The sequence below is a fragment of the Rhopilema esculentum genome, chromosome 7 (assembly GCF_057945365.1).
Source record: "Rhopilema esculentum isolate cy_ngs chromosome 7, ASM5794536v1, whole genome shotgun sequence".
NCBI lineage: Eukaryota > Metazoa > Cnidaria > Scyphozoa > Rhizostomeae > Rhizostomatidae > Rhopilema > Rhopilema esculentum.
The window spans coordinates 12,841,707-12,859,786 of NC_142821.1; the positions used below are offsets into that span (position 1 = coordinate 12,841,707).

Below are 18,080 nucleotides of genomic sequence, written 5' to 3' on the forward strand. Positions count from 1 at the left end.
ATGTCACAAAGCTCTCACTAACATGAAATCAGACAAATCGCCTGGCTCTGACGGCCTACCAGCAGAGTTCTACAACTTCTTCTGGGACGTAATAGGTGAAGCCTTGGTAGAAATACTAAAGTTCTGTTTCAATAGAGGCCTCCTCACTAAATCCATGCGTTTGGCCATAATCAGCCTTTTGTATAAAAAAGGTGACGTTGAACTTCTCAAAAACTAGAGACCTATTTCCCTTCTTAACGTCGACTACAAGATCGGTTCAAAAGCATTTGCAAGTAGACTACAATTAGTCCTCCCATCACTCCTGAACAGCGATCAAACATGCTCTGTACCGGGGAGATCAATATTTGAAATAAAGTTTATTTGGATAATGCAGCAATCTCTTAGATCAACTTTGAAACTGCCAGTTGCATGCATTAATATAGACCTATATTTTCATCAAGGTATGAGCAATACCAACATTTCAACAGTAATTGGTTTTCTTTCTCAGGTACATTTATTAGGAAGTTTTTCCCTTGTCTGACATTTGATTTCATTGCTTTCTCCTTTTCAGGCTGGTGATCTCATTTTAGCTGATAAAGATTTTCTCATTCATGATTTGATGCCACAAGGTGTCTTCCTTAACTTGCCATCATTTTTGACAGGAAAGGCAAGATTCACAAAAGCAGAAGCCATATTTTCTAGAAAAATAGCAAGATCCAGAATACATGTGGAAAGAGCTATTGAGCGCTTGCGAAATTACAGAATTTTGAATTCCATCTCAGCAAATCAAAGACCAATAGCTAGCAAGCTTGTCCAAGTCTGTGCATCTCTTGTTAACCTCCAGTCTCCTGTTATACATGGAATATTTAAGGGACAAAATGATTATAATTCATCTGATATATGTTAATTTGACAAGTAGTCCAAGCAAGCTTCCCAAAATTTACTACTCTTCATGATTAAGCTTTATTGTTCCTTTATTGCAGCTCATTAGACATAACTGCTTTTAATTTTGATAGTAATGTTCATCTCAAAAAAATAGAAATATGGTATGTTTTAAACTTTTATAATCAATCAAAAATATAGCTAACAGCATTAAGTGAACTAAAATGCATTATAGAAATAAGGATTAGAAGGCTACAGTAGTCACCAAAAGTCCTTGGGATACTTGTAAGAAAGTGATAAAAACCATATTCTTCTAGAATTGTTCTTCCTTGCACCTTACACACCTAAGAGAAGAAACAAAAAATGCCAAGTGTCTAAGGACTTTTGGCAATTATTGTACTTTACAAAACTAACTTGTAAATCTAAAAAAACAGTTTATCTCATTTTTCAGTTGTATAACAATTTGGTAACAGAGTATTTACATAAAAGTCTGACAGCAGTGTTATATTAATCTTCTCCCAGTTTTCGTCTTTTGAAACAGATACAATCAACATATCCTTGTTAGTCCATACTACAAAATGTGCCCAAGTGACACCAAGACCTGCAATTTCAGCTTGAACCTGATGCCAGTAATTATGTGAGGGGTTTAACTTGTAATCTTTTGTTAAAAAAAATTCCTTCTGCTTACTTTGAGAAGCTGATTCCTGTTCCACCATTTCTTTGATGGTGGAATCTCTATATTTAAAAGGACATTTAATTTCAAGTGCTCCTGGCCTTGAAATGTCTTTTGAACTAATAGTACCATCAGGGGTACAGCCAAGATAGCCACATGGGAAGAGATGAAGGCCAGTAGAAGTAACATTGTTATTTGTTTTTTCAATATAAGCTTGAAGTGCTACCTCTTCATACATCTGACCCCAGATTATGCTGTCTCTGTTGCCCAAATAGTATTCTCCTTTGAGAGTTTTGAAAAGAGATGGGAGATAATCACGGCCTGACAGTTCTTTTCTTTTAATAGCATCAAGCACCAATCCAAAATTGCTTCCTGTAAGACATAGTCTTCGGTATTGGCCCCAGATATGACTCTTTCTTTGATCTTTTGTGACATTTGCAATCCACTGTTGCTGTTCTTTGGTTATCTCAACTTGTTTTATGAATTGTTCTTTGTTGACAGCATAGATGGGCAAAAGGCTCTCTATGAGAGGTGGTGCATTATTTTCCTGGTTGACTTCAGGCTCTGGCAAAAGCATCCAGCGAAATGGACAGTCTACATTTTCTGAACTTAAGGCATTAAGAAAAAATTCACGATCAACTTCTGAAAAGCATCGAGCTGCAGCGGTGTATTTGGGCTTTGAAGGAGGAAAAAGACCTGCCATCGACTTAACACTCGATTCCTGCTTTGACATAGTTCGTGGCCGGTTGATCCATGAATTTGGCAGGTCTGTCTTAGAAAAACCTTTCCTGTTCACATGTATTGCCGTGGCAGCCATATGACTACATATCCGACACTCACATGTTGCTGAAGTTATCAATCCATCATCGCCATTTACTGTAAGGCCTACCTAAGTTCTATCCTTCATTGATGCGTGTACAATTCCTTTGATTTCAAACCCATCTATGGTAACTTGCAGAACATAATTTGCATAGTACTTGGTTTCACCTTTACTTAGAACATTTTGATCATCCTGAAAGTAGTTGAACAAACCAGAAAGACTAATCATTTGCTTTGCCATTTTAACTCGCTTGGACCGTAAATGTTTGTTGCCACCACGTAACTAAGGAGAAATGTGATAACCAATCAGAGATCGCTTCCGCTTGCGGAGCGTATACGCAGATGACACCACCTTGTTTTTAAAAAATAATTTTTCTGTCCAAGAAGCCATAGCAACTATCCATTTATACGAATTAGGTTCTGGATCAAAAGTAAATTTTGATATTGGCAAGTCCTGCGGTAAGTGGTTCAACAAGCCCTCCTATCTTTCCGTCTCTCTGTCTTCCCCACTAAAATGGACTGACAGTGCTTTGGAAATATTAGGCCTCCAATTTGGCTCGCCAACAGCACTCAAAAACTCTTGGATTAAACGTGTCGAAAAATTGACTAATAGGCTTGAAGCCTGGAAACACTGATCCCTTTCCTTAAAAGGCAAAGCTCTAATTTTTAACACAATCGCTCTTTCTGGTCTTGTGTTTCTAGGAACCATTCACCATCTCCCTCCTGTCATAAAAAAGCTGGTAAACCGAGCTATTTTTCAATTTATCTGGGCTGGCAAAAACGAGCTAGTCAGCAGAAAGACAATGTTCCAACCCCCAGATAAAGACGGTCAAGGTGTGGTCGACATACAACTGAAAACTAACGCTCTTCACCTCAAGTTTCTTCAGTCAATTATTGATACCAATTATGACTCCCCTTGGGTTTATTTTGCCCGCTACAATATCGGTTTTCAACCTTTCAAGTACTTTCCAACTGCAAAATTTCTCCGTTCCAATTTGTTCCCTCATGCTTTAAAACCATCTCCGCATTACACTCGTCTTCTCTCTTTGTGTAATCTGTATAAAGTCATTGTTGTTTCGTAAAGTGCCGCGGGCACATCTGTAAGTAGTATTTACGGCAGCATTCTCGCCTTGGTCTACTCCGGCATATTGCCGGCCCTGGCATGGAATGCTGCCCTCGCGAAGCCACAATAGTGGCAAATCCCATGGGAGCACGTTCGCTCCCGCACCTCCCAAGGCCCTGAAAATGACGTCTTATGGAAAATTTATCATAGGGTCCTGAAAACAGCAAGTTACTTCATAAGTTGGGGTCTGAATATTCCCAAAAATTGCGACCAATGCCACCAAATCTTTCAATCATTTCAATCTTTCAAGCTTCGGCCATTGGCTTTGGCCATAAGCTGAAGTATGGCCGAGAAGCTTGCCCCCGCGGCTCTGTGCCCTAAGGGAGCGAAGATCTAGTAAGTGAGAGGGATCTTTATACAGATGACGATTATATCCACCCGTTATTTGAGAGAGAGCAGCTGGAGAGACACTAGCATAATCTGAGAAAATCTGGAGTGCCACAGAGAAATTGCCGCTCATACCCAATAATTGTCAATAAGAATGCACCAGAAAGCAGCGATTATGACACAGAAGATATGCTTGAAGGAAGGAGGTGCCTAAGGGATCAGCAAGACAATTTCTGCCAGGTTTCAAGACCAAGACCATTCTATGCCACACTCGTTGCTGGTACCTCAACCAGGAGGAAGCATCCTCTGGAGAGGAAGCTTCCCAGGTCTGTTAGCATACATTCTCCAGATGGTGTTATTAACTGTAAGTTGCTGCTTGAATACCTCAACCAGCAAGGGTTGCAGCCAAAACTGCTCAGGCTTTTATCGAACAATGACGCAGAAATTACGTATGTCACAATCAAGGATAGGGACAAGTTTTATAGGCTCTCTTTCGTCTCTAGGCCTGCTGCACGATCCTGGGAACCAAGGATGAGAAACCCACCACAGTTTGGGTGCGCATCCACAACAAACCAAAGGAGCTTCTCTTTGACGTGGTTCAGAAGAAATTCTCTGCTTTTGGGTGCATCCTGTTTGATTGAGAGAACATAGTAACGCTGAAGATCGTGATTTCCAACCCTATACCCAGCTACGTCCACATTGGTCCTCACTGTCTTATTGTCAACCATGACAACCAACCCCAAACATGCCGCAAATGTGACAGCCCAGACCACCTAGCAAGAGAGTGCGCAGCAGTCAGATGCTTCAATTGTAAAGAACCTGGTCACAAATGCGGTCTGTCCAGCTGGTCAACCATGTCATGGATGTGGATCACCTGACTACCACCTGGTGCAGTACGCAGCTTATTGGGTCCTTAACCTTCCGAAGAATCAGACAATGACACAGAAGGATCACAGGCAGCAGAAGACTCACATCCCCTGGATGACAACAGACAGCCACCACCTACTTACACAATAAGGGGTCCTGCAACAACAGACGATGGCGCCTCTGACATGTAGGCTGACCCTCTACCATGAAGAGGTAGAAGCGTCGTTGTCCTCCACAACCCTCCTCTTCTTAAATAGTGATGATTGTAGGGGCCCCCTCCACTTCGAGCATGGCAGCAATTAAGATATTATCTATTAATGTCAACGTAATCAGAGATCCATGCAGATGTTCTAAGGTGGCAATATGGCTTTCAGGTGGAGAAGAAATGATCTTTTTCCTACAGGAAACATATTTTGCAGAATCTAGTGACCTTGGCTACCTAGAATCACTTTGGAAGGGGAAAATATTCAGTTCCTTTGGCAAAAATCATAGCAGAGGAGTTCTAACGCTACCACACAACAAGTGATAATGAGGGAAGATGGGTAAATGTTGTTGCTGAGTTAAATAACTCCAAACTTCAACTTTTCAACATACTGTATATGCTCCTTGAAGGGGGCTTTCTACAATTATTGGTGGTGATTTTAACTGTATAGACAATCTCTATTTAGATAAACTCAGCGATGACACTCAACCTGGGAAGACAGCCCTTACTTTGAGCCTTAACATCCTCATTTAACTTAGTAGACATTTGTAGATTAATGCATACCTCTGCCACATGGACCAATAGACCCCTTTCACAATTACCTCACGCAGTATTTGAATGAGAGACGAACGCTTGGAATCGAGGCAACTGATGTAGTTTCGTCTCATCTCCTTTCATACGGTGCGGTGCGACAAGGATTAACAATCGTAGCTTATCTTTTTTATAGAATTACGTTAAAATTTTATTGTTAAAATGAGCAGCGAAGACATATTAGATATAGGTCAAGATATATCCAAGAAGAAAAAATGATCTTTTGGACGTCATGGATCTTGAACTGGCCTACATTTCTTTGCTTTTCCCAAGTCAAATCCTGAAAAGCGTGGCTGGTGCTCTTTGATAAAAAGGATTGACGGCATGGATGGTTTTAAGGTCAGCAGCTCGACCTTTTTGTGTGAAAAGCATTTTACGTCAGCTGATATAAAGCGAAACCCGAACCATTGGCAAGTTGTTCCTGGTGCTGTACCCTCCTTGAATCTTGTGGCTGGTACTGTCCCTTCAACAGGAGGCACGAAAACCTCTATCAGCTCGTTTTGAAATATTCCCCAGCTCATCTCAGGATACATCTTCACAGTTTTCAAGCTTTGGTAGTGAAATTGATGCTGAACTTGGCTCTCCGTTTGAAGAAGATCTTTCTACATCAACTGTATCAATATCAACACAAACTGATTTCTCTTTTGTAAATTCCCCAACATACCTTCCAATTGATTTTGAAAAGATGGAAAATGATGTAATGGATTCATTCATCAAAAGTGACACTCTGCAATCTCAAAGTCAAGAGCTCTCAGCCAAAGTAATTGAATTAGAAAATCAAGTGGAACAGCTAGAATTGCAGCTTGCTCAAGTTAAACTGTCTCTTTTTTCTATTGAAAAGTTAAAGTCTGATAGTTCTGCAACAAGGTTTTTCACTGGTTTTCCAAACTTTCCTACACTGATGTCAACATTTGAGTACTTTGAGCCTAAAGTCCTGCAAATGCAATATTGGTGTGGTAACAAGTCTTCACAAAGCTCTGATGATTATCACACCAAGTCTTCACGTGGCCCAAAGCGCTCTCTCACTCATCTGGAAGAATTCATTCTTGTTCTAATGAGACTGAAAGTTGGTTTGTTTATTGATGATTTAGCTGGTCGTTTTGGAATTTCTTCCAGTCAGGTTTCGAAAATCTTTACAACATGGATTTGTTTTCTTCACCACAAACTCCCACTGCTTTTCAAACCCCCTTCTCAAGAGGTTGTTCGTCAAGCCATGCCTGCTCAATTTAAAGATTTTCCAACAACAAGATTAATAATTCATTGCACAGAAATATTTGCAGAGGTTCCATCATCTATGAAAGCACAGTCCCAGACATGGTCCGAATACAAGCACCATAATACATGGAAAGTTTTAATTGGCGTATCACCCTCTGGCTTTTTACTAATTACCTTTGTCTCAAAGTTATGGTCTTGTAAGGTCTCTGATAAAGAAATCACTCTTAAGTCGGGTGTTCTAGCACTTTTTGAGGATTGTGATAACCTTATGGCTGACCGTGGCTTTGATGTCAAAGATATTCTTCCTCCTGGAGTGACTCTAAACATCCCACCTTTCAAGGGTACACAAGCACAACTGACAGCGAATAAGACAGAAGAAACTGATCGCATTGCTTCTGTACGCATTCATGTGGAGCGTGCCATTGGAAGGGTAAAAAATTACCACATCCTTGATGGTGTTCTACCATTATCATTACATTCAACAGCTAATCAGATTTTCACTGTTTGTTGTTTACTTACAAACTTTTTGCCAATTTTAGTTGAACCTAATGATAATAAATAAATTACTTCTATATATATATATATATTTATAAACTTTCTTTACATCTATCTATGTTTGTTTTAGCCATGTTACATCTGCTCTATATGTACAGTATACAATAATATTATGTAAAGATTAAACACATACCAATTCTTTAAGCATACAAATGTTACATCTATTCTGTATGTATAGAATACAATGATATTATGTAAAGATTAAACACATACCAATACTTTAGAGCATACAAAATGTTACATCTATTCTGTATGTATCGTATACAATGATATTATGTAAAGATTAAACACATACCACTACTTTAGAGCATACAAAATGATACATTTATTCTGTATGTATAGTATACAATGATATTATGTAAAGATTAAACACATACCAATTCTTTTAAGCATACCCAATGTTACATCTATTCTGTATGTATAGCATACAATGATATTATGTATAGATTAAACACATACCAATTCTTTTAAGCATACACAATGTAACATCTATTCTGTATGTATAGTATACAATGATATTATGTAAAGATTAAACACATACCAATTCTTTAGAGCATACGCAATGTTTACTTGAATACATATTTAACTTATAAAAACTTATTAAAAGGCTTTCAGAAATTATTATGTTTAGCCAATGATACTGAACATTATTACAAACAGGATTTATTTTGTGTGTGTATATCTTAATAAAAAGAAAAATTATTTGGATTTATCAAAGTTTGTCCAATTTCAATGTAAATATAATTTGAATTCACGTTTCACTCGCTTAGTGAAAAATTCAGGAAGAATTGCTCTGCAGTAAAAGAAGTGAAGCCTTGGTAGCTTGTATGATAAAAAAATTCTTCATCATATTGTATTAATGCTCCATATATACTCCACAAACAATGGTTCACTACCACCAAACCAAACAACAAAATCAATACGTTTCAAATCAGCACAAAACATTTGGCCTTGAACTTGATAATAGTATTGATGTTTGCATTTGAGCTTGATAGTGCCACCATTATTCTCCAAGAAGAACTTCTTGTCTTTAAGTGCATCCTGAAGAGAGGTTTTGAACTTGGAGAATGGACATTTTATTTCCAAACCCCATCTTTCATTCTTACAAGAAACCATGCCATCCAAAGATGCACCAAGAAAAGGAGAAGAAGAAGATAATTGCAGGCCAGTTTCAGAAACAATGACATTCAGGCCATGCTCTTTCATGTAGATTGTGTAGAGCTCAATGGCAAGAAAGACTTGTAAAACATGGATTTTATTTTTGAAGATGGCTCAACGGTGTTTACGGCAGCAGTGTAGAAGTTTGAGGCTGTTAGTCGATAAAGGCGATAATCTATCCAATTGCTGTTGGAGGATTGACCAAGGGTCACCTTCTCAATGTCAGAAATTTCTTCAGCAGACAAAGATAGGTTATGACAATAAATGTCCATCATATCTTTAAAAGATTGTTTGGAGATATCGAAGCACTCATTGAAAGAGACTGCTTCGGCTAAAGATGGATCTTGAGTATCAGTTGCACTGGTGAAAGCACTGTCACTTGAAGGAGAAAAATCAGATGTTGAAGCTGGATAAAAACCAAAGAATCCACTGTTTGGCATGAATTTTGTTAATTTCGATTTTAAAATTTCAAGATCATTAATTTTCACGGTTCTATGGCTGGTAATGCGAGGGTCAAATGTTTTTATTTTGGAACATCATAACCATCATAATTCCTTCCAAACTTAATCTTCTTTATCACGACTTCATCAATTGGAGCTGGATTAAAGGACCGAAGGGAAGAGGCATTTGGCACATTCCATGAGGATAATTTCGATGTGCAGGAAACTGCTGATTCAAATCCTTGGAGACCACGCCAGTTAAAATCTTCCAGGGCAAAGAGAACTCCACCAACATGGTTGCAGTTTCCAAAGCAACCAAGACCAATGCCAGCAGGACAAGAACAGGCAGCAGAGCAAACATCACCAGAAATATTTGAATGCTTTAAAATTACTTTATAGAGAACCTTTTTCATAGATTCCTTGACACGAACATTGAAGAAAGTAAACTCCTTGTTCTTAGCTACATCGATCTTTTTTATAAAGCCTTCAAAGAAAAACTGAAATGCTTTCAGTTTCTTGTAGGCAGTACTCTTAAGAAGGATGTGCTTGAATTTTGATGTTCGAATAACCAAATATTCATAGAGCTGCAGAAAAGTAAAAGGGGTGTTCCACGTAAGTCAGCTGTCCAAGGAAGGTGCTTGCACTGATCATAAATAGCCTCAAATGTGAAATCATTTTCGTGACAAAGTAAGGAGGACTCATCTGAAATGTCATTGGACGGCATATGCATGAAGAATAAGGTCGGCTTTGACACCGGAAGTTTTCTCCCTGTATGCTACAAGAATATGCTTCAATTCTTTAATAGTCAATGCGCCAAGATCTTCTAAACAATCAACTTTCTTTTTCTTCGGCAGCAACAATTTGAATGCATCCATTTCAATGAAAAATCGGGCAGAAAAAATTCTTAAACGTAGAAATATATAATCGACTCTGTAGATGTCCAAAGAGGCCCGAACGTTCGCACAGCCGACTACATCAGTTGCCTCAACTCCAAGCGCTCGTCTCTCTTTCAAACACTGTGTGACGTAATTGTGAAAGGGGTCTATTCAACAGTATTATCTCTTCTTAGACAAATTCTTGGTCTTCCCTGATATTTATCAATCATTATATTCCAATGAATGTACTGACCCTCTAAGTGAATCTCTTTTTTTAAACTCTATTGATAAATTTGTTCCTGATGAATTAGAATCCCTCCTTGATGAACCACTTTCCAAAGACAAATACAGGATCGCCCTAAAAGATATGAAACCAGACAAATCTCCTAGCTCGGACGGCCTCCCAGCAGAATTCTATACGTTCTTCTGGGACATAATTTAGTGAACATCAAGTGGAGGTGATGTAGAGCTCTTTAAAAACTGACACCCAATCTCTTTATTTAACGTAGATTACAAAATTAACTTAAAAGCCTTTGCATTAAAAAAGATCAAACATGTTCCATTCCTGATCGTTCCATCTTCGAAAATTTAATGCTAGTCAGAGATAGTATTGATTATTGTAACGAAAAACCTCTCCACTTGCTCTTGTTAAGATAGACCAAGAAAAAGCTTTTGACAGAGTTAACTGATCATTTCTTGAAAAAGTACTGATAAAAATGTATTTTCGCAGTAACTTGATCTCTTTTGTTGAAACAATGTCCATCTCTGTAGCCTGCAAAATTCAGAATAACGGCCATCTTTCTAAAAATGTTGTATTGCAAAGAGGGGTCAGGCAAGGCTGCCCACTCTCCTCCCTTATTTACTGCCTGGTTGCTGAAACACTGCCAAAATAAATTCGTGTTGAAAATGGCGGAAGAACTTATAATGTTGCATGCTGCAGGACTCTTGGATGACGAAGAACTTCTGATTTTCGACAACGCCAATAGAAGAAATAATCTTCACGGTATGATACCCTATCAAAATTACGGTATCATACCGGGAAGAGTGTCTGGTGGATTGCTAGAGTTAGTAACTAATATGGAAAGATGGCTGTTGTGAAGCACGCGTTTTTCATCGCTCTCCTTTTGGTTATCTGTTTGTGAGTAAGAAAGGCTGCTTTCGTCTCCAGTGGTAGCTTATATTCAAATAATGATGACAAAGACTCAAGCCAGCTAGGAGAGACTTACATTCTCTCTGGTTTATGGCAGTCTAGAGGGGGCAGATTCAACTTTTATGTGAGATGTTCAAATTCAACCTTTTTAGGCCTATTGTTGCTGATGTGTGGAGACGTTGAACCTTGCCCTGGACCAAGTCAAAATAATAGATTTAACCCGGAGGTGGAAAGGCTTACTTCCAAAAAAGAATTCAAGATACTTCACCACAATGAAATCAAGCTCGTATTTAATTGGTGTTATTTACCGACCGCCAGATTCATCGAAACACCTGCCAAAAAATTTTAACAATACCTTTGCTGAAATGTTAAAAAAGTCATGCGAGTCGTCATTGGAAACAATACTCATGGGGGATGTAAATGTGAATTATCTGGTCTCTGGGGACGGAAAAGATTTCAAATCTATTATCAACTCAAGTGGTTTAAAGAGACAAGCTCCGCCACAAGATTCGGAAATCGCCACATGCGGAGTTCTATAAAACCGCGTATAAACAGAAGCAAAATGCTGTAAATATTGCTATAAGACGAGCAAAGGCATCATACTACAAAGATCTATTACAGGAAAACTCAACCAAATTCTGACCCAAGCAAATTCTGGAAGACTGTAAAATCGATTTATCCAGGAAAAGCAAAGAGCTCCAGTAACAGCCAAGTATTTGAAATCGATGGAAAAGAATCAACCAATCAAATCTTTCTTCCAACATTTTGTTCAAACTGTCTCACATTTCGAAGATTGTAGCTTACTTGACGCTCAAGGGGAATTTCAGAAAACAAATAATTCGGGGAAAGGGATTTTACCAAATTATAGAAATGGCACAGTCGTCTGTACCTTCTCCTATGATACAAGTCCTCCCGCCCAAGTTCCTTGTAAAGACGTTCCCTGCTTGTTCCACTCCATGCACCAGTTACTGCACAGGGCTGCACAATACTGTGTCTGTTCAAGTCGCCGTGTAAAGTTTAAGCACATATAATAAATTTGTCTCTTGACACTGGCCAATTCCCACAGGAATAGAAAGAGGCTAAAATCATTCCTTTGCACAAGTTTGGATCGACAACTCACTTTGATAACTATAGGCCAATATCCGTACTAGTGTCAAAGGTAATAGAGAAGATTTTACACAAACAGGTGATGAATTTTTTAGATGAAAACAAACTGCTTTCTACAAGGCAGTTTTGCTTCAGAGCAAAAACTAGCAGCAACACTGCTGCTAGATGATATCAGGAGAAGCATGGACAAAGGGCAACTAGTCGGCGCTGTGTTTGTTGATCTTAGTAAGGCCTTTGACACTATCAGCGATTCCAAATTGTTGACCACGCTACCATCATATGGTATTGACGGCAAAGAACTTACCTGGTTTGAGGACTACTTGTTTCATTGGTCAGCACAAGTGAGCTACAATGACGTCCTATCGGAAGCTCAGCAGTTAAAATCTGGAGTTCCACAGGGTTCAGTCCTTGGACCTCTTCTGTTTGTTCTATTCTTTTACGACATAACCAATGTAATTGAGACAAACATTGTCAAATATGCTGATGATACGGTTTTTTATTGGGCAGATAAGGATGTTACAAATCTTAGCAAAATCCTTACTAATGAAATGACAAAGCTTGAAAAATGGATGGATGAGAATGAACTCATTCTAAATGCAAAAAAAGGAAAAACAGAGGTGTTGGTTTTTGGCACTGCCCAGAGTGGAGAAATATGTGTTCAATACAAAGGGAAAAAAATCAATACTACTACTTCATATAGATATCTGGGAGTAGAAATCGATTCAACTTTGAATCTGAACACCAACTTTGCACTATTTTATAAACAAGCTTCTGGCAGATTACGTCTACTATCGAAGTTAAGGCGCTTCTTGGACAACACAACGCCATGTAAACTTGATTGCTTTATGATTGTACCTGCTATTACATATTGTGGAATTTTAAACCTGAAACCAACTACTGGTCAGTCGAGAAAGTTAGCTGATCTTCATCAGCGTGCTATAAGAATAATTGGCATGAGCTCAACGGAATGCAGTGTCCTGTCACCTGAAAAATCAAATATAAAACGAGCTTGTGTCCTGTTGCATAACATTTTAAACAATGATATATGTGATGCCTTGCAGAGTCACTTCGCTACACATGAACACATCAAGACCACAAGGAACAACAAATGCTTAGCCACTTTGCCACGCATCAAAACTGAATATGCGCGAAAGGGATTTTATTACATGGGGGCTAAGTTATACAATGATTTGCCTATAGACGTAAGAAATGGCGAAAATAAAAAGGATTTTAAAGAAAAACTGGATTTGATTTTAAAAATGGAATAGTTGTGATAAATTAGGCTTTTTAATAATAATCAAGGACTTATAACGTAATTTTTTTTCATAGTTTTAAAATTGTAAGTTAGGTTTTTAACATTTCTTTTCTTTTCTTTTAAGCAGGACAGGCAATAAAACCAGCAATATTTTTGTTGAAGCTTTTATCCTGTTGAAATATTCGTTTTATTATTATTATTATATCAATGTCGAGATTCCTTTTAAAGTACATGCTGCGATAATTACTCAACAAGTGTATAAACTCTATGTCTGTCCCCATCTGGATTAGGGTGATATAATATATCACATTCCAAAGAATACTCCTGATTGTAGCCAAACTGATACATTGACAAACTCAGTGGTAAAACATGAATCCATTAAATACACTGTCGCATTAGCAATAGCTTTGGCCTGGCACATAGCGCGAAAGAATTTATGATGAACTCTGGTGGGAATCGCTAAACCACCGTTGATGGATTAGACACGTTTTTACTTTCTTTAAAATAATCAATAAAATGGCACCAGATTACACTAGATTGTTGTTGTTATTGTTGAAGATACACGCCTTTTCACCTGCTCGTAAAATATGGAAAATATTGCTTATTTTGTTCATATTTACTGCACAAACATTGTTATCCACATCGTTTAATGTACAGATAAGCACCTAGAACCCATATCCTCAAAAAAGAGATCAAGATGGCATGGATAAATATGGATTTGAAATCACCCATGGACTTAAAGGCTCGTAACGAGGCAGACTTGTGGAGAGTCTGAACTGAAGATATGAGACTGGGTATCGCTACTCGGCCTTTTGGCTAAGATCAAGTGTAGTATCTCAAAACCCCCGTCTAAGTGCCCCGGTATATTCCACAGTGAAAAAAATAAGGAAAATCCTGCCATGGACAAGGCGAGAATCTCTCCGGTACAAAACACTCTCCCTGGGATAAATCGCCTTGCAATAAATTCCTCGGTCACAAATTTTGCAAACCCCAGTGTGATAAAGTCTTGCAAAGTTTCCCCTGCAGTCTAAATTACAGCATATTTTGGAATCCGGAACTAATTTTCTTTAGTTTCCTATCGCTAAAACTGGGCAAACAAGTTAGAGAAAAGTCAACATGACACCATGACAGACTGGTTATCGCTTCTCGGCCTTTTGGCTAAGATCAAGTGTAGTATCTCCAAACCCCCCTCTAAGTGCCCCGGTATATTCTGCCCGGGGAATTTTTTCTCTGTACTTTAGAAGTTGAAAATTGAACGACTGCACTAAACCTGAACATGAAATGTTTATATTAACGCTGAAGATCCATACAAAAATCCCTAGATATCGCATTGTTTTGAAAAATCTCATAGGCCTTTACAGAAGAGTGATACACTTCTCACTGTACTTTAGAAATTTATAATAATTCTGAAATGGTCATGTGGCTGTTTGATTATTTTTATGTGTCAAAGACTGTATACATATGGATGACAGACTAAGCTCTTTTATTTCTGCTGATCCTTTGATGAAATGGTAGTCTTTACGATATCATATCTATTTATAGATCTCCTATGATAGATTTAGCAAATTGAAAAATTAAGATACGCAAGCAGAATATTTCCTGAATGTCTGGTGTCTATTTTCTATCGCAAACCTAGGAGTACCACTCTATATTATGTTTTACTCCGAGTTGGTTTTGAGTTTATTCCTGTCTTGCGTTTGCAGTTTCCTCAAGGCAACTGCATCCCATTCTCACTAGAATGAATGAGCTTCTACAGGCAGATAAAATCAGTGAAACACATCCCTTTTTCCAAGAGATAAATGGCTTTTCTTCCATGTATGGTGAACTAAGCACCGATCCAGCCAGTGGATTTACAGATATGTTTGCTAGATTTCCAGCTATAATATACTTGCAAGAGGGAATGAGAGATGCAACATCTGGGAAGCCAGCCTACAACATTTACCTTGGAAAGCATGGAGTTGATAGTGGTATACAACCGTTTGACAGTCAACAGGCTGTCCTCCCACCTCTTGAGAAACTATTTCAATTTGGCCTATTTCCAGCATCATGGTCAAACAAAAAGGTTGTGCCTATGGTAAAAAGTGGAATGCTGGTAAAGTTTATTGAAATCTTGCTAAAACTTCTTCCGCCAGTCACAGCTGCGAAGAACGTGACGGACATGTTGTCAGTAATTTATGTTGCCTTGGCGCTTGATCAAAAAGCTGTAAGCCCAGGTGCTGAAAACTTCAATGATACAATTTATGGAATTCAGCCAGCTATTAATTCACAAGAAGCAAATGAACTTTGCAAGTACGGTTTCTCTACAATGCTTAAAACTTTGATCTCAAGACAGGTGAGCGGACTTGGGTTAAGGAAACCAAGGTTTTGATGATTCAGTTGCTTGATTCGCGCTAGTGAAAGCGAAAGCGATGATGTTCGCGCTAGTGAGCGGACGTGTTTTATTTGGCGGTAACATGGAAGAACTTGAAATACTTCACGCTGTCAAATAACTAATTTGGTGAACTCTTTTTATGTTTTTTTTCTTTTAATTTTATGTTTTAAAATGACACAGAGTTTAAATAATATTTATAAAAATGGAGATGAATAAAGAAATCAAAGACTTCATTTTACAAAGCTTGAGTGCTGTGGAAAATCGCCTTGGTAAAACAATTGCTGGAATCCAAGACACAGTAAAAACAGAAATAGAAAATACTCTTGGCTCTCGTCTAACAAACATTGAAAAAAAACTGGTTGACATTGAAAACTCTCAACAATTTCAAGCCGACCAATACGAAACTTTTCGGACACAAGTTGGGAATCTTATGCGTGAGAACATTGAACTGAAAAAGGAAAACGAAAGTTTGGCCTCTCGTATCATCAAGCTAGAGAAGAAAGACGATCAACGTGCTAAAACAATTGATGACCTTGAGCAGTATGGTAGGAGAGAAATGCTCGAGTTTGGTGGTATTCCGCGCGATGATAAGGAAAATTGTGAAGTAATAGTCCTTAACATAGCAGAAAAAATTGATATCCCACTAAAGGAAGACGACATCGAAGCATGCCATCGCATTTCACGCAGGCCTGATGCCCCTATAATCGTCAAATTCAAATCGAGGAAAAAGAAGGAGCAATTCATGTCAAAAGAGTCAAAAACCAAAGCTAAGAAACTTCGCACCACAGATCTCGGTTACGATTTGCAGCCCGACCCTAATAACCCAAACAAAGGAAAAATCTTCATCAACGAAAGCCTGACCAGCCGTCTCAAAAACCTACTGCGCCTAACGAAGATCAAAAAACAAGAAATGAACATTAAATTCATCTGGACACGAAATGGCTCAATATTCTTACGAAAAGATGAAAAGGCCCCAGCCCTTAAGGTAAATTTCATTGCGGACCTGGATAAAATAGAGTGAGATACTTTTTTTCCTTTTCTTCTGTTCAGCCATTATTCAAAAACAGTTTTTATTAATTTTATATCTAATTTATGTAACTTTCAAATACCTACAAACAACCCTTAAAAATAAAAATGAGTGAAAACAGACTCTGCCCTAGGTGTAACAAAATAGTCTGCGATAATCACAACTCAATTTGTTGTGATTTCTGTGATTTCTGGTTTCATTTAAAATGTTCAGGTTTAAAAAAAAAGGATTTTAAGATTCTCGCAAACGACGAAGTTAGTACTTGGTCTTGCCGCCCATGCCGCAACACCGTGTTTCCTTTTCAAAACCTTGATGACGCCAAACTCAATAGGGAGCTTAATTTTACTGCAAGTGCTAAATCCGTCTCCAAATTCAATCTTATCACATCTGCATCAACAGGATATGACAAAACTTGTTCGGTCTGTAAGAAGTCTATCCGCTCTGCCATAAATTCCATTCCCTGTGGTCAATGCCTTCATCTCATTCACAAAAAATGTGCCAAGTTAAACACTTTCTGTATAAATGAAGTTGATTCTCATTTAACATCTTGGCAATGTCCACACTGCATCTCTAGTCTATTATCTTCACTTCCTTTCTCGCAGATCGACAACGATGAACTGTCTACTCTTTCTTTCAACTCCAATTTCTCATGTAAATGTCAATCCTCGGGTATCTCCCTAGTAAACTATAGTCACCTTGATAGCCTTAAAACTTGTAAACTAGCTTTTAAAGAACACGAAATGCTATTCAAAAATGATGTTGATACCAATCTAGATGACAGCACTAATTTTAACTACTATGATAACCATGAATTCCATAAACTTACTCAAAAGCTAAACCTAAATAAAAATAATACCTCGGGTATTCTACACACAAACATCTCCTCCGTCCGGAAAAATCTTGGAAACCTACAAACTCTGCTCTGTAACCTTGACTATAGATTTGATATTCTAGCACTTACTGAAACTTGGCACACCAAGCAAAACAATGCCTGTATAAGTCAGCTCAGGTTAGAAGGCTACCATGACTATCAAGGACTAACAGGCAATAGCCTTAAGGGTGGCTGTGGCCTTTTTCTAGCTGACCACCTATCTTTTCTTCGACGTGACGATCTTTCAAAAGCTTCAAAAAAAAAATTGCGAATTCGAATCACTCTGGATTGAGATTAATAACCCTAAGGGAAAAAATACCTTGATCGGTGTTGCATACAAGCATCCCTGCAAAGATTCTTCAGGTTTTCTAAAATACCTTGAAACTGTTCTTAACAAAATAGGCCGAGAAAACAAATTAGTCATACTAAGCGGAGATTTCCACCATAATCTTCTAAAATTTGATAAAATACCATGTGCTGATTCCTTTCTTAACTTAATGCTTGCAAACTTTCTAAAACCATTAATTATCCAACCAACGAGAATAAATGATACTTCTACTCCTAGTTTAATTGATAATATATTCATCAATTCT

The 18,080-nt window shown here is 38.1% G+C and overlaps 4 protein-coding genes and 1 pseudogene across 4 annotated transcripts; 4 read left to right on the plus strand and 1 right to left on the minus strand.

The window, feature by feature from the left end:
* Positions 1-1,256: 1,256 nt before the first annotated feature.
* LOC148960006 (uncharacterized) lies at positions 1,257-5,778 on the minus strand. Its single transcript, XM_089109162.1, has one exon. It carries the CDS (start codon positions 2,349-2,351, stop codon positions 1,302-1,304), a length of 1,050 nt encoding a protein of 349 aa, XP_088965288.1. The 5' UTR covers positions 2,352-5,778; the 3' UTR covers positions 1,257-1,301.
* Positions 5,779-5,931: 153 nt separating this feature from the next.
* LOC135683491 (uncharacterized) lies at positions 5,932-7,251 on the plus strand. Its single transcript, XM_089109159.1, has one exon. It carries the CDS (start codon positions 6,149-6,151, stop codon positions 7,238-7,240), a length of 1,092 nt encoding a protein of 363 aa, XP_088965285.1. The 5' UTR covers positions 5,932-6,148; the 3' UTR covers positions 7,241-7,251.
* A 3,361-nt stretch (positions 7,252-10,612) lies between these two features.
* LOC148960007 (uncharacterized) lies at positions 10,613-15,586 on the plus strand. The gene is made up of 4 exons (XM_089109303.1): positions 10,613-10,709; positions 11,009-11,142; positions 12,059-12,863; positions 14,922-15,586. The coding sequence occupies exons 1-4, from the start codon at positions 10,613-10,615 to the stop codon at positions 15,584-15,586; spliced, it is 1,701 nt and encodes a 566-aa protein (XP_088965429.1).
* LOC148960008 (U2 spliceosomal RNA) lies at positions 14,357-14,595 on the plus strand (annotated as a pseudogene).
* Positions 15,587-15,791: 205 nt separating the features above from the next.
* Positions 15,792-18,058, plus strand: LOC135687936 (uncharacterized). The gene has a single exon (XM_089109167.1). It carries the CDS (start codon positions 15,792-15,794, stop codon positions 16,608-16,610), a length of 819 nt encoding a protein of 272 aa, XP_088965293.1. The 3' UTR covers positions 16,611-18,058.
* Positions 18,059-18,080: the final 22 nt, after the last annotated feature.